Raw genomic sequence first — 17868 nt, 5'->3', positions numbered from 1 at the left:
GCCACCACTCCACTAACTCTGATATGCTAGCAGCCCATCCACCTCTTTGTAGTTCTACACAAAGGGGCAGTTTTAGGACTAATGAGACAGTGCAAAGTACCCTGACCCCTTCAGCCCGATATGAGGGAACCAATGTAGCAGAAAGATTGGTGAATCGGGCATCAGAGGGGCTACATTCAAGGTCTAGATTTGAAATTTGAACGTCAGTTTTTTAACCTGTAAAATGGGGGAAATAATTCATGTATAGCCTACCTCACCAGGGATTATGACGAAAGTGCTTCACAAACCCAAAAGCTCTAGAGAAATGAGCTCTATGACTAACATTCAAAGAAAGATCAGAAATCCAAAACATTATTTTTAGTAAGAAATGGCTGCAGTGCTTCAATAACTGCTGTGCCTTGTTTTAAGAAAGTTTGACATAAGAAGCAATCAATCAACAAGAATTTATTAAGTGCCTACTGTGTGCCAGGCACCATGTTAGGTTCTGGGGATACAAAGAAAAAATCAAAATAATCCCTGCCTTCAAGGAGCTCCCATTCTGTTTGGGGAACCAAGTACACACATAAAAAAATGCAAAATATATAGCAAGGAAAATACAAGATAATTGGTGAGTGCGATGGGGGATAGTTGGCAATCAATTGTCAGTATTTTAAGAGGCATCTGGTGACACTGAAGAGAGAGTACAGCTGGAAGACAAAAAAACAAGTCATCTATAAGAGATTGCAATCTTAACCATGAGAACTGGATAAGATACTGTCTGGCACATAGTAGGTGCTTAATAAATTCTAGTTAACTGATTCGCAAGAGTGCAAAGAAATGGGACTAGTTAAGATCTTTACGGCTCATCCACAGCTGAGGGTGGGAAAAGGAGCAATCCAGCAAGAGATGAAGGAGTGGTCACTCAGGTAAAATACCTATTTACAGAATATGCGATCATCTTAGTTCTTGTATGACAGCAACAACACAGTATCTTATATCTGTCGTAGAATAAAAAGAGCACTATGCTTAGCATCCTATGACCTAGGTTTCAGCCCTGGCTCTGCCATTTTTGAAAAATGATAAAAATGGAGTCTATGATAACTCTGATTTTACTGAGAAAAGCATGGGGTCCAGAGCTGGGAGGGTTAATAGTCCAGATGTCCACACTTGGAATAATGTGTTCCATTCTGAGTTCCACATTTTATGAAGCACACTGACATTCTGTAACTTGTCACTAAAGGAAGATGACGAGGATGGTGACAAAAAGGCCTAACGAGCCTACCCTATGGAACTGAGGTGAAAGAACTAGGCATGTTAGCCTAAACAGAAGACAAGGTGTGAAAACTCTTCAAGTGTTCCAAGGACTTTCACATAAAATAACTTGATCTGTTTGACCCAAGAAGTAGAGATTTAATAAAATAAAAACATTTCCTAATAATGAGAATGTTTCAAAAGAGAAATGGGCTGGACTTCAAGAAGAGGTAGGATACGAATGCTTGGTGAGATAGTATAAGGTTATCTGTTCTTCCAAACCCTCCCCCCTTCCCAACCACCCTATCATTCACCTAACTATCACATATAGATAGGGCAGGCAAGCCAACTTAGCTAAAGCAGCAAGAAACCCTAAAGGAGGGACAAGAGGTAGAATGTGTCAGGCAAGTCAATTCACCACACCGCCTTGTCTCCCATTTCCTCTCAAACCCTAATGGTCAAAGTTCAGGACCCTGAGCCAGAGAGCCCTGGGAACTGCAGAGCACCCAAAGACTATCAGCCCTGCTTCTATCCCAAGCATCACACCTATCACTAAGAGGAGTAATAACTGGGAAGAAATGCAATACAAGCATATACTATCACCAATACCATCCAATACCAACTGCTGCTGATGATCAAGTCAGCCTAAGGGCTTCAGGAGTGACAGAAACATCTGAAACCTGGTCCTGCCTCCAGATTAGCCCCTAAAGCCATCATCTTCCCAGGAGGCAAACCCTGGGACCTGGCAATTGCTTCTGCAGGGGCTGCAGGCTTGGGCTTAGGCTTCTGCCTCCCCAGCTGCTGAAGACCTAGAAGAGAAAGTCCTGACCCCCTCCCCCCAGAATCTTTGGCACTGTCAAATGGCTCAACATCAGAAAATATCATTTTATCAGCACAAGTGACATTAAAGAAGATACATTAACATCTGCTTTGCTGCTGCACCCTAAGGGCTTTTCATCTTACTTGTAGCTAAAACCTCTTCCAAAAATGTCTTTGCCATTAGAATGTCAGCTCCCTTAGAGAAGGAACTGTATTTTTTTTTTCATTTTGTGTCCACCAGTGCTTTGTATATAGTACAAACTTTAAAAATGTTTTTTTCATTCATTCATCCAGATTGATAACCTCAGGATCATCCTTTACTCTTTTTTCCCTTGCCACCAATACCAAAGCAGTTTTTTTAAAAAAATTCTACTTTACAACATCTTGTTTCTTCTTTCCATTTCATTATAACCATCCTAATTCAGGTCCTCATTAAATTTCACCTGCACTACTGAAAAATGCCCCCTACTCTCCCTGCAGTTGGTCTCTTTCCTCCATAATCTATCATCCACACAGCTGCCAAAGCCATTTCCCTAAAGCACAGATCTGGCCATGCCATTCTTCTGCCCCAAGTATCTCTAGGACAGAATACAAACTCTTCTGTTTAGCATTTAAACCCTGTCATGATCTGACTTTACTACTTTTCCAGGTTGACTGTATGTTGTTCTCTCTTACCAGCCAACCCAGCCTACTTGCTTCTTCTCATACATAACACCCAGTCTCCTGCCCTGTGCTTCTGCAGCCCAAGCCTGAAATGCATTCATTACTCCCCTTCCTCTGCCTCTTAGGATTAATCCTTAGTTTCCTTCCTTCCAGATCCTGGTCCCTGCTGATACTTTGTTCGTGGAATGTGGTGTAGTGGGAAAAACACTAGATTTAGAGGAAGGGGAATCTGGGTTCAAATTCTGGTTCTGGAGATAGAGAATAGCCAAGGACTGAGTTCAATGGAAGGATGCTTTAGGATCCAATGAGGCAGGCTTCATGGTGGTCATGAAATGTTTTTAAAGAACTAGAAGGTCTGGAGACCATTTAATTTCCACCCTCTCATTTTAAAAATGAGAGGAAACTGAGGTCTAGCTAGGCAGTAATATAATTTCCTTTATTTTCCTCTCACTCTTCTTAGTCTTAAATATGAGGTAGTAAGAACTATGTAAAAATCTATAAAATGAGAACTTATAAATTAAAAAAAATAATCTATGATCACCAATGAGACATTCTCTGTGCATCCCCAGGGCATTCTTTTTCCCCCCTGTCCAGTCACTGCCATATTGTTCCTCAACTTTGTGTATGTGTGTGTGGGAGGCAGGGGGAGAATTGGAGGGCTTGAGGTTAGGAGAAACTACCTGCCAGGTTTCCTGGCACAGAAGCCTCCATGGGTACCAGGCTCAAACACATGTCACAGGCCCAGCCACACTAGCAGAAAAGCTTAACAAAGTACACTATTGTTTTAACTCAACTATCAGAAACAATTTGAACAGCTAGGTCCAGAGTACAAACAGGAAAAATTGGCGCTAAGGAAACTGTAACCATCACAACATACTCATTAAAGAAAATCCAATGTGCCACCCTACTTTTACGTCCAATGAATTTCTTTAGAATTTTTCTCAATTTCTCAGACAATTCTCCTATGCCACCATACCAATCTCCTCACAAAGAGTGCTGAAGGGTTTGGTCAGTTCATTTTTCTTACGCTCGGATTCATTTCATGGCCCATTAATATAAGCGGAGCATCACTCAAAATCAGAAAACTTGCAGTGTATACAACATTTCCAACAGCAGGCTCATAAATCACTTTTCTCCGATTTGTTTAGTGGATTTATAAAAGTGCCTTTTGCTTTAAACAGTCACAGGGTTTAAAGAGAAGTATAAATTAAAATAATGCATATTGCAAGAATACTTTCTTCCAAGGGAATGATCAAAACTCAGATATAAAACAGAACTTCTATTTATACCAACAATATAAGCTCAAAAGCTTCATGAAAAGAAGATAATCATGTGCCAAGAAAAGAAGCAAAAATTAAGCTTTTCAATGTAAAGACTAGATCTTCTCTGCTGTGATTAGTTAAAATGTCTCTGAACGAATCCTTCCATGACTCGGAAGCTCCCCACGACATCTAGCAGAAGATCTCAAAGGAGCTGTATCCAGAGCCCAGGAAAGCATGCTTCAAACAGTAGGTCCTTTACAAGTAGTTTTTGAGGGGATGGATAACTGGCTAACAGTCCACATTTATTTAGCTCTCTTTGGTATGAAGTGCTGTCCTCACAATTCCAAGTAACAGATAATACAAATTATCACTATGCCCTATTACATATAAGAAAAAAGACTCTGAGAAAGTGACATCGTTGTCAAAGCCAGGATGAAGTTCTACATCTTCTAGCCCCATTTCCAATATTCCCTGAAGTACCTCATGCTGCCAATGAGGGTAAATCACTAAGTAAGGGAAATGACTCTGAAGCGGTTGCCCTTCTGATGGATGGCAGGCAATTTGACAATCCCACATCTCTCTGCCCCAAGCTGGAACCTCGACCTGCTCTGATCTCTATGTCAGAGGGACCACCCAGAGGTGGTAGCCACTATAGAGAATAAACTCAGAGCTGCTTCTTGAAGGCACAGTCCAGGCCTGCCAAAGACCTTGGTCCTCAGTTGCTTGGCATAGGCATCCTTGAGGGGAGTAGCAGGGGCAGGGAAGATTCCCACAGTGACACCTTCCTACAGCCTTGTATACCTCTGCACTCTTTGTGATGGCTCTAGCTCAGATCAGTAACCAGGTCTTCTGCACTCTAGACATCCCTTACCTACTGTGGTAGTCACCCTCATATTTCTATGGTTAGGCCACACCACAGGAGTACACTTTGTAGGTCAAATTAAATGGTCTTATTTCCACTTATTATCAGACATATGGGGTAGCTGTAATACATGACATAATGTCTTTCCCAGCTCTACTATTATAAATAATGATAGTAACTCACCTTTCCATATCTCTGTTAGGTTTAAAAAAATGCTGTCTCCATAATTCTGTGAAGAAGTAGGTGGCACAATGTTGTAGAGGTGTTCCTGTGCTGCATACATAAAGGCTTATTTTTATGTCACACTTTACAAAACAATTTTCTCACAACAAAATTGTGAGGGTAGTCTAGGGCTCTGTCCAGCACCCTCTTCTCTTCTCTCTCATTATGCCCTCTTCGATGGTGATCTCATCAGTTACTATGTGTTCAATTAATCTCTCTGCAGATGACTCTCAGATTGATATATGTAACCAGAATTGTCTTTGTTTTCTTTGAGTGACTCAATTTATCTCAGTGAGCTTTACTAGGTGCTAAGCCCCAGGCCCAAACCCCATTAGGTGTTAATGTAATCCATGTGGATGTGAACATCCCAGGGTCCTAAGGGGAGGGGCCAACTCAAGAACCAATCACCAGAGCCTGAGCTCTGGTGATTCAGATGATGTCTGATGATGTCTAAAGCCCTATAAGAAGGGAGGACAAAGCTATTGGTGTGGGGCTCTGGAGATGGTGTTAATGAGGAGACTCTGGGCAGCTGTAGCTAAGGAGCCCTCCAGCTTGTAAACCCGGATGTTGAAACTTTGTTGAACTGTGGTAACTATCTGTTGGGACTTGAATCAGACAAAGTCTACTGATGTCTGTAATTTGCATTTTGTTTTGAAGTTCAGGGTGCTGGATTTTTCCCCTGAACTAACTGAGTGATATTTGAATTAAAAGTAAGCTTGTCAACCCCTTCACCTTGCTTTCCTTAATTAAGCAGATCGAAAGAACCTGTGCTGTTGGCAGCTTTCTGGGTGTTGGCTGTGGGTGAATCTTATACCCCCACAGAAGCTGCCAGCCAGGTTGTTGACACAATATATCTAATTCTAGTTCTGCATCACCAGTTACCTATTTGATATGTGCACCTGTGTGTCTCATTAGCATCTCAAACTCAACATATTCAAAACAATACTTACTATTTTTCCCCCAAGCCTTCTGGTTTACCTGTCTTCCCTATTTCTATTGAGGACATCATCATCATCATTCCCCTTACCCGGCCTTGCAACCTCAGAGACATCCTTGACTCTTCATTCTCATTCACTCCACATATCCAATCAATTGCTGAGTCTTGTCAATTCCATTTCCTCAACATCTCTTAAATCTACCTGCTTTGCTTTACTCATATCACAATCACCCTAGTTCAAGTCTTTCTCGCTTCTCCTCTTGACTGGCAGAGTAGCCTGCTAATGGGTCTTCCTGCAAATACCAATTGAATTTTAAGAATATTACAAAAGTAGCATTGGAGGACCAGTGGATTTTGAGCCAGAGTTCATACCCCAGCTTCTCCACTGTATTAGCAAGATTTACTGCAGGCCAGGCTCTAGATGTGAGATCACCCAAATACCAGGCACTGATACCTGTATGACCTTGGGAAAGTAACTTAACCTTTTAGGTCTTGGTTTCCTTATCACTTACCTACCTGAAGCAAAACACCCTGAGGGAGAGAAGGAAATAACATGTGCCAGGCAACTCAAACCACTACCACCACCTTTACTTCCATCTTCCTTGGGAACAGCAGTACCCCACAAACAGCCAGACTTGCTTCTAGCCCAGCTCCCTCCAGCCATCAATGAGAAGAGAAATCATTGTGGAGAAGTGACCCCCCTTCCTCATGAACACCAGCAACAACTACTCACCAAATGCCCCCAACAGTCAAATAGGCAGAAGAGTTCTGGGAGTGGTAGGACCACCCAAGACCACCAGTCCTACTTACAGCCTAGCCCTCACTTTGCACTGTTGTGGAAAAGGGCCAAGTCATCCTGACCAACTGCCATATAAAGGGCAGGCAAACTCACCTGACTGAAGTAGCAAGTTACCCTGAGGAAAAGACAACAGACAATGCACATCAGGCCAGTCAAACCACCACCACTGCCTTGGTGACTGACTACTTTCAGATGGTAATGGGGAAAGCCCAGGACCACGGACTCAAGAATCCTTAGGAGCAGTAATGCTTCTTCTAACCCAGTGTGCTAAGCTATCATCATGGGAAGCAAATCTGCGGAGATGAAACCTGGCAATTTCTCCTGCAGGTGAGACAGCCACAGCTACCAAAGACTCAGAAAAGTTCTTGCCACCAAAGTCCTTAGCACTACCAAATTCTTCAATATCAGAAACTGATGTCATTTTGTCAATGGAAATGACACTGAAGAAGAGGAATCAATATCTGCTTTGCTAAACTGCTTCTCCAGCTGACTTGCAACTGAAACCTTCCAAAGGTGGTGTCTCTCCCATCAGAAATGTGAGCTCCATGAAAGCAAGGGCTGACTTTTTCTATTTCTATCCCCAGAGCTTAACAGGGTGCTTTGCATACATTATTAATTACACTGAGTAATTAACAGAAGCTTCATTCATTTGTTCATTTATCAATAAAATGAGAAGACTTAACTAGAGAATTTCTAAAGTCATTTCTAGATCTAAATCTCATTCTCTTAGGCTTCCAACTCAAAGGTTAAACACTTCTTGTCTCTGGAGGGGAGATCGCAAACCCAGTTACATCTCCACTTTGGGTTTATTACATTCTGATCTGGACTGAGTGGCCATGGATACAAACTGCAGAGGATAAAGGTTAGAGGATTTTTTCACCATCAATACATATGAGTAAAAATGAGTGAAACTTCTAGATTCTAGATAAATTCTAGAGCTGCAATCATACATTCTTGGCTACAAAGAGAAGCTCTACATTGGAAAATCACAAAATAAATAAATAAATAAGTCATTATAAAAAAATGAAATTTTGAAGACAATCATGGCTAAGTGACTTGTCCAGGGTAACACAGTAAGTGTCTGAAGCCAAATTTGAACTCATATCCACCTGACTCCAGGACTGGTGCTCTATCCACTGAGCCATCTAGCTGCCCCTTATTAGAAAAATTTCTTAATGGAAAGAAGGGATTTAGGGGAGTTGAAAGAAACATTAAGAATAAATGCCATCTCATTCAAGAGGTGAAAGGTTAATTTAAGGAAACAGCCCCAGAGACATCCTCCTAATAGAGTCTCTACTTCCAGCTGCCTTTCAAAACCATCCCATTCATGCTACCTATTACCCTTCCCAGAGCACTGCTACAATTATGTTTCTCCATTGATCAAAACCCTCAAAGGTTTCATGCTGCCTACTGAATAAAGCCTAAATTCTAAGTCCTCCACTTTGGCTCCAACCAACCTTTCAAACTGCATCTCACACTAGACCCTATACATTCCAATTATTTGCTCTTCTACCCCATAACCCCAATTCTGCTCACTCACAACCCATCCATCTCCTCAAAATACCATCTCCTCAATTAAAACTCCCATGATACCATAAGCTTAAAGAGCTCTCTCTCTACTGTTATTCCAGAGAACATTCTTTCCTCCCTTTGACAAACTTATTTTCCAATTTGCATTATACTTATCTATATACATGTCTGTTGTATCTAATAAATTATGAGGTCCTTATGGCTGGGCCAATTTCTTACTAATCCTTGTATGCTCTCTAGCTATTAGTATAACTTACTGACCACAGATTGCACCTAATAAAAGTTTGTTTGTTGAATGCTGAATGTTCATATGGTGATAACCACTGAAACTTACTGGGTCATCTTGTTTTGACTTTTCTTCCATTGAGATTCTCCTCTGGTGTCTTACTGTTAGATAGAGATGACTGCAGGCTCCCAGAAACTATGCCAGTGTGGTAGACGCCTTGGAAGGTCTTATCAAAGCCAACAAATATAGTATAGGCAATTAAGTGCATCTCTATCCTCCAAGGACCAGTACAGATAAGTCTGGCATGGCTTTCCTCAGTAGGCTGGCTAACGGGTAATTTTCTTTTTTTTTTAACTTTGGTAATTTATGAAACTATAAAGATCTGAAGAAATCACAGGTCTTTGGGATTTTGTGAAAAGTTTCTATTAAACAAATCATCCCCTAATTTTAACAGATCGTTCCAGAAATTCTTCAAAGAGGTTTGGGGTTTTGTCAGTAGAAGAAACCTTTACCTTGCTGGATCAGGGCATCGGCAGCAAGTTCTCCAGTTCCTACATTGACATAGTCTTCATTGGGATGCTTCCTATTGTAATGTCTCTTCAGAGAACCGGATATATTGCAAGAATAATGACAGTGTGCACAACGGAAAGGCTGAAGAAACAGAAAGAGGTTCAATTAGAGAAAAAAAACAGTCTCTAAAGTGGTAATGTCCCTCAAATAAAAATGATACGTGCTTTAATGAGTTTCAAAAACACATTTTGAAAATTTTTTAAAGCTTAATGACCATGAAATAGTCACAGAATGTTAAAAGCTGACATGAAAAAGAGCAACAATGAGTAAAAAAGGAGAGGGAGGGAGGGAGAGAGAGAGAGAGAGAGAGAGAGAGAGAGAGAGAAAGAGAGAGAGAGAGAGAGAGAGAGAGAGAGAGAGAGAGAGAGAGAGAGAGAGAGAGAGAGAGAATGAGAGAATGAATCTGGTCCAATTCTCTCATCTCATAGATGAGGAAACTAAAGATAAAAGAGGCTGCTAAATGCCTTTTTTTTCCTCGAAGATCACATAGCTAGGAAATGGCTGACCCCCGGCTACAGCCCAAGTCTTTTGACTCCCAGCGTACCATAATGAGTGTTTCAGAGCCAATATGCCTAAAATAAGCAGTCGCTTTAGGAAGCAGTAGGGTACATGGAATAGTTTTGGATCAGGAAACCTGGGTTCTAGTATCAGCACTGCCTCTAAGTAGCTGTGTAAACTTGGGCAGATCATGTTACCTCTCTGGATCACAGTTTCCTCATTTATAAAATAGATTGGCTTGACTGCCTCTAAGGTTTTCACCTCTAAAGTCAACTGAGTCTCAACTTTTCTGAAGGATGATTATTTAAAAATGTACAATGTAGTTAATTTTTTAGATGAGATGTTTTCCAATATTTTTGTTTTTTAAACCTGAACCAATGGTTCTTAAACCAATGGCTCTCTCTAAAATCTAAAAACAACAAAAGTCACTTCTACTCTTTTTTCTGTTGAACAATGAACAAATGACGCTACACTCTAACAAGCATTTTCCATTAAAATATATTCCTTAGAAAAAGAAAACAAAAAGACACTTCTAGTTTTTTTTTTCTGTTGAACAATGAACAAATGACTCTACATTCTAACAGCCTTTTCCATTAAAACATATTCCGTAGAAAAAGAAAACAAAGAGGCACTTCTAGTTTTTTTTTCTGTTGAACAATGAACAAACAATGAACAAACTCTACATTCTAATAGTATTTTCTATTAAAACATATTCCCTAGAAAAATTAAACCTTTGATAATTTTTGGCTTTCTACTCCTTCCCTAACCTTGCCCTGCTCTATCTACTCTATGTGCATTCACATTCACAAAAGCCATTCCCTATGCTGAATCAACTCTCTCCAAATCCCTGCTTTTTGAAAGCCATCTCTTACTTTAAGGTTCAGCTCAGGTGCCCCCGTGTGAAGCCCCCTGTGCTCTGCCAGCTCAAACTAAGCTCTGCTTCCTCAAACTGTCTAAATATTATCTCAATCTATCATTTGCGCCACCCTTCTACCCCAGCTCCTCATCACAACTCTACTTTGTATAATAATAAACTTAGGTGATATCATAACTAACTCTTGGTCAGCCCCTACCAGACTGTAAGCTCCCTAAGAGCAAATACTTTGTTGTTCTTTACCTTGGCATCCCTATAGGACCTTGCACATGATAAGAGTTTAATAAGAGTCTGATGAATTGAAATTAAACTTCCTTACACAGTAGTAATTTTGGAGGAAAGCTGAAAGTATCAATATGTGGTTGGCCTTTTTAAAGAAAATATTGGGGAAAATAATTAGTTCTCTACTCAGGAGCAAAAATTTTTAAGAAGAAAAAAAAATTGCACATATTGAAAACTATTGTGCCATTACACAACATTCCATCCCAGTATGATGTAACAGAAAGGTAACAGATCTCAAAACTATATTACAAAACAATATTGATAAAAAATGATTTGCCACTAGTGAGAGGGAGAGAGAGTGAAAGAGAGGTTGATCAGTGGAACAGATTAATTACACGTCATACAGAAAGAAATGAACCTATTAACATGGTGTTCAATATGCCCTACCTACTGGAAAAATGTTTATAGCAGCTCTTTTTGTAGTGGCAAAGAACTCAAAACTAAGGGAGTGCTCATCAACTGAAGACTGGTTGAATAAATATAAGGACTCCTTATCTAACAAAAACTCTAAAAAAATTAGAAAGCAGTCTGACAAATGGGATTTAGACTAACACCTCATACCAGATACAACACTAGTTCTAAATGGATACACAGCTCAGAAACAAAAAGGTCATTTCATAAACAGTTTACAGGGCAAGGAAGAAATTACGCTTATGATTTATGGACAGGAAAAGGGTTCATGACCAAAAAAGGAATATAGATGGTCGGAGAAAATAAAATGGATAATTGCATAAAATTCAATTACAGAAAATTTAAAAGTTTTTTTTAATTTATTCATTTATTTCAAAAGTTTGCTTCAATCTGTATTTTGACACTATCAGTTCTGTCTCTGGGGACAGATAGCATTTTCATCATAAGTCCTTCAGAGTTGTCTTGGATCATTGTATTGCTTAGAATAGCTAAGTCATTCGCAGCTGATCATCTTACCACATTGCCATTACTTTGTACATCATATATCTCACTTTGCATCAGTTCGTGTAAGTCTTTCCAGGTTTTTCTGGGAGCTTCCTGCTCATCATTTCTTACAGTATAATGGTATTACATCGTAACCACATACCATAACTTGTTTAGCCATTCCCCAACTGATGGGCATCCCCTCAATTTCTATTCTTTGCCCCCAGAAATGAGCTGCTATATTTTTGTACATAATTGCCCTTTTTCTTTTTGGGTTTTTTTTTATCTCTTTTGGAACACAGACCTAGTAGTGGTATTGCCAATTCAAAGGGTATGCATGGCTTTATAACCCTTTGAGCATAGTTCCAAATTGTTCTATAGATAGCTGAATCAGTTCACAACTACCAACAGTGCATTAATGTCTCATTTTTCCCACATCCCCTCTAACATTTGTCATTTACCTTTTCTGTCCTATTAGCCAACCTAACAGGTATAACGTAGTACCTCAGAATTGTTTTAATTTGCATTTCTCCAATCAACAGTGAGTTAGATGATTTTTTCATCTGGCTATAGACAGCCTTGATCACTTCACTGAAAACTGATACATGCTTTGATCATTTATCAACTGGGGAATAGCTCTTATTTTTATAAACTTGACTCAGTTCTCTACATGTTTGAGAAATGAGGCCTTTATCAGAGAAACTTGCTTCAAAATTTTTTTTCACGGTTACTCTTGCCTATATTTCCCTCCATCCTATCTACCACCATTTATTTTATTCTCTCTCTCCTTTTACCTTGATCCTGCTCAAAAGTGTTTTGCTTCTGACTACTGTCTCCTCCAAACTGCCCTTCCTTCTATCACCTTCTCTCTTTCTCTTATGAAAATTAAAAAGTTTTCATACAAAAAACCCAAAGTGCAGCTAAATAACAGTTGCCTGGGGAGATAGGATAATCTTCGCTACAAGTTCCTCTCATAAATGTATCACTTCAAAAATATACAATGAACTGACTCAAATTTATAAGAATAGGAGCCGTTCCTCAATTAATAAATGGTCAAAAGATATAAACAGGTAGAACTCAAAGGAAAGAAACCTAAGTACTCAACAAATTTTTTTAAAAGTCTGAGATTCTACCTCATAGCCATCAGACTGGCAAATGTAACAAAAAAAAAAGAAAAATGATAAATGTTGGAGGGCTCTGGGGAAATAGGAACCTTAGAACTAAGTCCAAAAGTCACTAAACTTTGCATAAATCTTTGACCCATCAATACCACTACTAGGGCGATAGCCCAAAGAAATAAAAGAAAGAGAAAAAGGATGCACATAAAGAAAAACATTTATAGCAGCTCTTTTTTGTAGTGGCAAAGAGCTAGAAATTAAGACTGGGTCCATCAATGGGAGAATGGTTGAGTAAATCAAGGCATATGAATATAATGGAATACCATTATAACATAAGAAATAACAAAAGGAGACACTTTCAGAGAAACTTAGCAAGACTTTTATGAATTGATGCAAACTGAAGTGAGCAGAATCAGAACAATTTATACAGTAACAACATTGTGAAGACAAACAACTTTGAACAGTTCCAATATCCTGATCAATATGATGACCAACCACAATTTCAGAAGACCGAAGAGGAAACATGATTACCCACTTCCTGGCGGAGAGCTGATGGACTCAAAATGCAGCATGAGACAGGTAGACAAGGCAGACATGGGAATTTGTTTTGTTTAATTACACCTAAATGCTGCAAAGCCTTGGTTTTCCTTCTTTTTCAGTTTGTTGGAGTTGGAAGAGGTTTAAATTTAAAAAGTTAAATAACAGCAAAGTAATAGGAAGAGTACCAGACAGGAAGTAAGGACACCCGAGTTCTTCTGACACCAATTAGCTGTATAACCCTGGGTCAATAGGGGATATTGTTGTTATCAGATATATATATAACAATTTTACAAACCAAAAATTCTTCAGTAACAACATCTTATATCTAAATTGACTGTGTTGTCTATAGACTTAATTCGTAAGATAACACTAGCAATTAAGAAGAGGAAAGGCCAAAATGTTTGGTTAGAAAAGGTTGTTGAAGGTAATATCCTAATATTTCTGAGATACAGGAGACTTTAAGTTTACCTAGTGCTAACTCTATATAAAGCATTAATCACCTCCATAATATGTGCTTTATTTCAATAAAATAACCTCCAGTATGGCAAATGCACTACCTCCCTAAGTACCCAACAAGCCTGTGATGGCCTTCACTGTGAAAAAACACAAAAGGCAAAATGGAGCTATGCCACACAAGCCTTCTCATTTTATTTCTGATTTTCCTTTTTGGTTTTTTTTTGGGGGGGGAGTAAATATAGAAGAGAAAAAGAGAAGATTAAGGATATATTTTGAGATTCAATGAATACAAGTTATACTTACCTAAGTCTATTAAATGGAAAACTCCAGGAGTCAGTACAGACATAAACATCATATGAATTATGTCTGTGTCAACATTACAACTAAATTGCAGCCAAAAGAAATACAACTTTTAAAGCCAGAGTCTTGCTGCCTGAATATTAAAATTGATTTGTATATCGATTTGGACAAGAAATTTTACTTACTAGGATGTATTTTACAAAGTTGTGAGATTGACTGGTGTAGTGGCAACCAAAAATGGGCTCCTTAGCACTTAGTCAACAAGTGCCCTTGACTAGTTTGGTTTTTTCCCCTGAACTGAATGCTGTTTGTATGTTGGACTGGAGCAAGCTTGTCGGCCCCTTCACCTTGCTTCCCTTGCTTAAGCTGATGGAAAGAACCTGTGCTTTCCTGGTCAACCCCTTCACCTTGCTTAAGCAGATTGAAAGAACCTGTGCTTTCCCCGGCGTACCTTACACCCCCGCAGAAGCTGGATGGTTAAAAGCAGCTCCCGTTGGAGCCAGAGGCTGCTATTGCTATAGCCACAGCCGAAGCAGGAGCTGCCAGTAGCAGAGCTGACCTACGGGAGGAAGTTGAACAAAGACTTCAGGCCAGTGGGTAATCTTTTTACCATAGAGGGGGAAGCATGATTTTGCTTTACGCAATCATGCTTCTCTGTAGCCTCCTGGTTACTCTTTCAAGGCGTACTTATTGGGCCTGGAAGCTTTTGATCAATATATCAAAATGGGGTTGCTGGTTCATGGGTTGGTTACTGTGGAGCCTAAATATATGTTTTGATTCTTCTGCCTTCTACTTTGAGAGTTTCTTATATCCGGCGGTTCCGAACCTTTCAGACGTGTTTATGATCCTCTTTGAGATTATAAACTCTGCCCTCCTAATACATTTGGCGACGAGGATGGGATCGCTAGGTATAAGATCTCTATTTAGAAGCAGAACAATTCCAGAGGAAGAGATGAATATCCCAGGATGGGAGGATCCATTTTATTCCTCCCTAGCAAAAGAATTGGCTAAAAAAGCTGGACCCTGTGAAAACTGGGAACCAAGGCTACGGAGAGGAGATCCTAGGGATTTGGAAAAGTGTTTACGAGAAGTTGGGATTCAGTCAGGGGCATCACTATCTAGGCAAAGCTGGATAGTGTTATCAGCCTACCGGCTAGTATACGAAAGATTGAGATTAAGTGAAAGACATGGGGGCACTCCTACCCCACAGGAAGAAGGGGAATCTCAGATAGCAGGAGACCAAACTGACTCAAATGAGAACTTTTCTATTAATGTGGCTAAGAGCAACAGGAGACCAAAAAAGCCCAGAGTGCATTTCAACCCAGCCCAGAAAGAGCCTGACTGCCTGCTTCGTCCTAGCCATGGTGGCAGAGGAAGTGAGTGGGGGGAAAATGAGACAATGTTAGGGGCTGAGGCACAAAACACTACTGGGGTTCAGGATGTGCCTCACACAGAGAATAGGAGATGGTTAAATGATCAGACAAGGGCTCGACCCATACAAAGGAGGAAGACAGAAACCCGAGGTGAAGATTCATTTACAAGGGAAATTCAGGGAGATTTCTCACCACAAGAGGTCACAGATATTTTGAGTAGATTCAGCCAAAGAATAGGAGAACCATTGATATCTTGGATGGTAAGACTCAGTGATCAAGGTGCCAGTGGAATATCAGTAGATAGGACAGACTGTATGAGATTCATAGGTATCAGCCATGATCCTCTAGTTCAACAAGCTTTTAGGGAACATCATCAGCAAGGAGATGGTGATAGCAGGACTAGTCTGTTGGCATTAGCCGCTGTGGGATGCAATAAGAGATATGCTACTGATTCTATGTGGCCTACTGAGCACAGACCCTGGTATTCACTTAGAGATTGTATCATGAGACTAAAGGAGGAGGTGATGAAGACTGCCATTATGATAGGAACCGCAGACAAATATTACAATGATCCAATGGGACTGCCTCATAGGAATTTAATAATTAGGACAGCTCCCCCTGCTTATAAACAACTAATTTTGAATTTATTACTTGGAGAAGTAGGGAGCCGTCTTACAACAGTGATAAATAAGATTTTACAGCTACATGACTTAGGTGACTGGGGAAGGGATAGATCTCCTCGAGAGAGAAGGGTGAATAACCAGCAAACTTGGCGCCAAAGGAGAGTAACAAGGAAAGAAATGTTTACTGCTCTATTGAGAGCAGGGATAGGTTTTGAAATGATAGATGGCATTCCAACCAATGAATTATATAGAATGTATAGAGATAAAGGACTTGATAACAGGAGAAATAGGGAAATAAGAACTGCTCCTGCAAGCCCACAAGCCACTCAGAGTGAAGGTGACCTTGTGTGATTAACAGATGAAAACTTGTACATCTGGGGAAAGGCTGGGAGGACAATCCTAGTCTCTACCTAGGATGGGATCCTCTTAGTTTAATTTTCCCATTGTGTTTCCTTGTACATCTGGGGAAAGGCTGAGAGGACAATCTTAGTCTCTATCTAGGGTGGGATCCTCTTGGCTTCCTCATTATGTTCCTTTTGAAAAGAAACATTTCCCACCTGAGTTTGGCTCTGATGTTGGATCTTTGCATAACTGAAATCTCAACCAAACTTGAGGTGATTTTATTTGAAGAATAATAGTCCATACTTGTCTACTCTTTTTGTCCTTTGTTTTGGCTAACGTTGTTGCTAGTTTTGTTTCCTTTAGGCTTAAGCACCCTGCACTTTCTGGTGACTGCCTAAGCACATAGCATTCTTGGAATTCCTGCCAGCTTGTTAAAGAACTGACCTCTGGAATGGGACTTTTTGGGGACAGGGCCATCTCTACATCCAATTTCAGCAAGAAGAAGCTATAGAAAATGAGACCTTCACCCCTCACCCCAAGATTTTGAGCCCCAATCGTTCAAGGGGGGTGGGAATGATGATAGTGTTCTATGTTTACTTATTTTGTGTTATCTTTGCTATGTTGTTTTATTATTATGATATTATTGATCCTATGTAATGGATACAAGGATCTAGGGGTGGACATTTGAATTACTAATAATTATTTTTGGGATGATTGATTGAAGAGATTATCTTGCTGGGACCTAGGGGTGGACCACATTTGAATCATAAACCAATATTTAGGAATATCACCAAATGATATGTTTTGCTTTATTATGAATGATATGTTTTAGTTTCCTTTGTAATTGGATCACAATGTATGTTCTAGGATACATGGCTGATTAGATTATGTATCCTATAACAAGGGGTGGAGTGTAGTGGCAACCAAAAATGGGCTCCTTAGCACTTAGTCAACAAGTGCCCTTGACTAGTTTGGTTTTTTCCCCTGAACTGAATGCTGTTTGTATGTTGGACTGGAGCAAGCTTGTCGGCCCCTTCACCTTGCTTCCCTTGCTTAAGCTGATGGAAAGAACCTGTGCTTTCCTGGTCAACCCCTTCACCTTGCTTAAGCAGATTGAAAGAACCTGTGCTTTCCCCGGCGTACCTTACACCCCCGCAGAAGCTGGATGGTTAAAAGCAGCTCCCGTTGGAGCCAGAGGCTGCTATTGCTATAGCCACAGCCGAAGCAGGAGCTGCCAGTAGCAGAGCTGACCTACGGGAGGAAGTTGAACAAAGACTTCAGGCCAGTGGGTAATCTTTTTACCATAGAGGGGGAAGCATGATTTTGCTTTACGCAATCATGCTTCTCTGTAGCCTCCTGGTTACTCTTTCAAGGCGTACTTATTGGGCCTGGAAGCTTTTGATCAATATATCAAAATGGGGTTGCTGGTTCATGGGTTGGTTACTGTG

At 40.1% G+C, this 17868-nt stretch overlaps 1 protein-coding gene across 1 annotated transcript in view; it reads right to left on the bottom strand.

The window, feature by feature from the left end:
- Positions 1–17868, bottom strand: part of ZFAT (zinc finger and AT-hook domain containing) — a 304336-nt gene that overhangs the window by 65054 nt on the left and 221414 nt on the right. The window contains exon 12 of the mRNA XM_036741178.1: positions 9063–9201. Coding sequence (XP_036597073.1) covers positions 9063–9201 — 139 coding nt within the window. The remainder of the gene's footprint in view (positions 1–9062; positions 9202–17868) is intronic.

The sequence above is a fragment of the Trichosurus vulpecula genome, chromosome 1 (genome assembly GCF_011100635.1).
Source record: "Trichosurus vulpecula isolate mTriVul1 chromosome 1, mTriVul1.pri, whole genome shotgun sequence".
NCBI lineage: Eukaryota > Metazoa > Chordata > Mammalia > Diprotodontia > Phalangeridae > Trichosurus > Trichosurus vulpecula.
The sequence above is the reverse complement of the archived record's forward strand: the minus strand, read 5'-3'. Positions and strand labels throughout refer to the sequence as shown.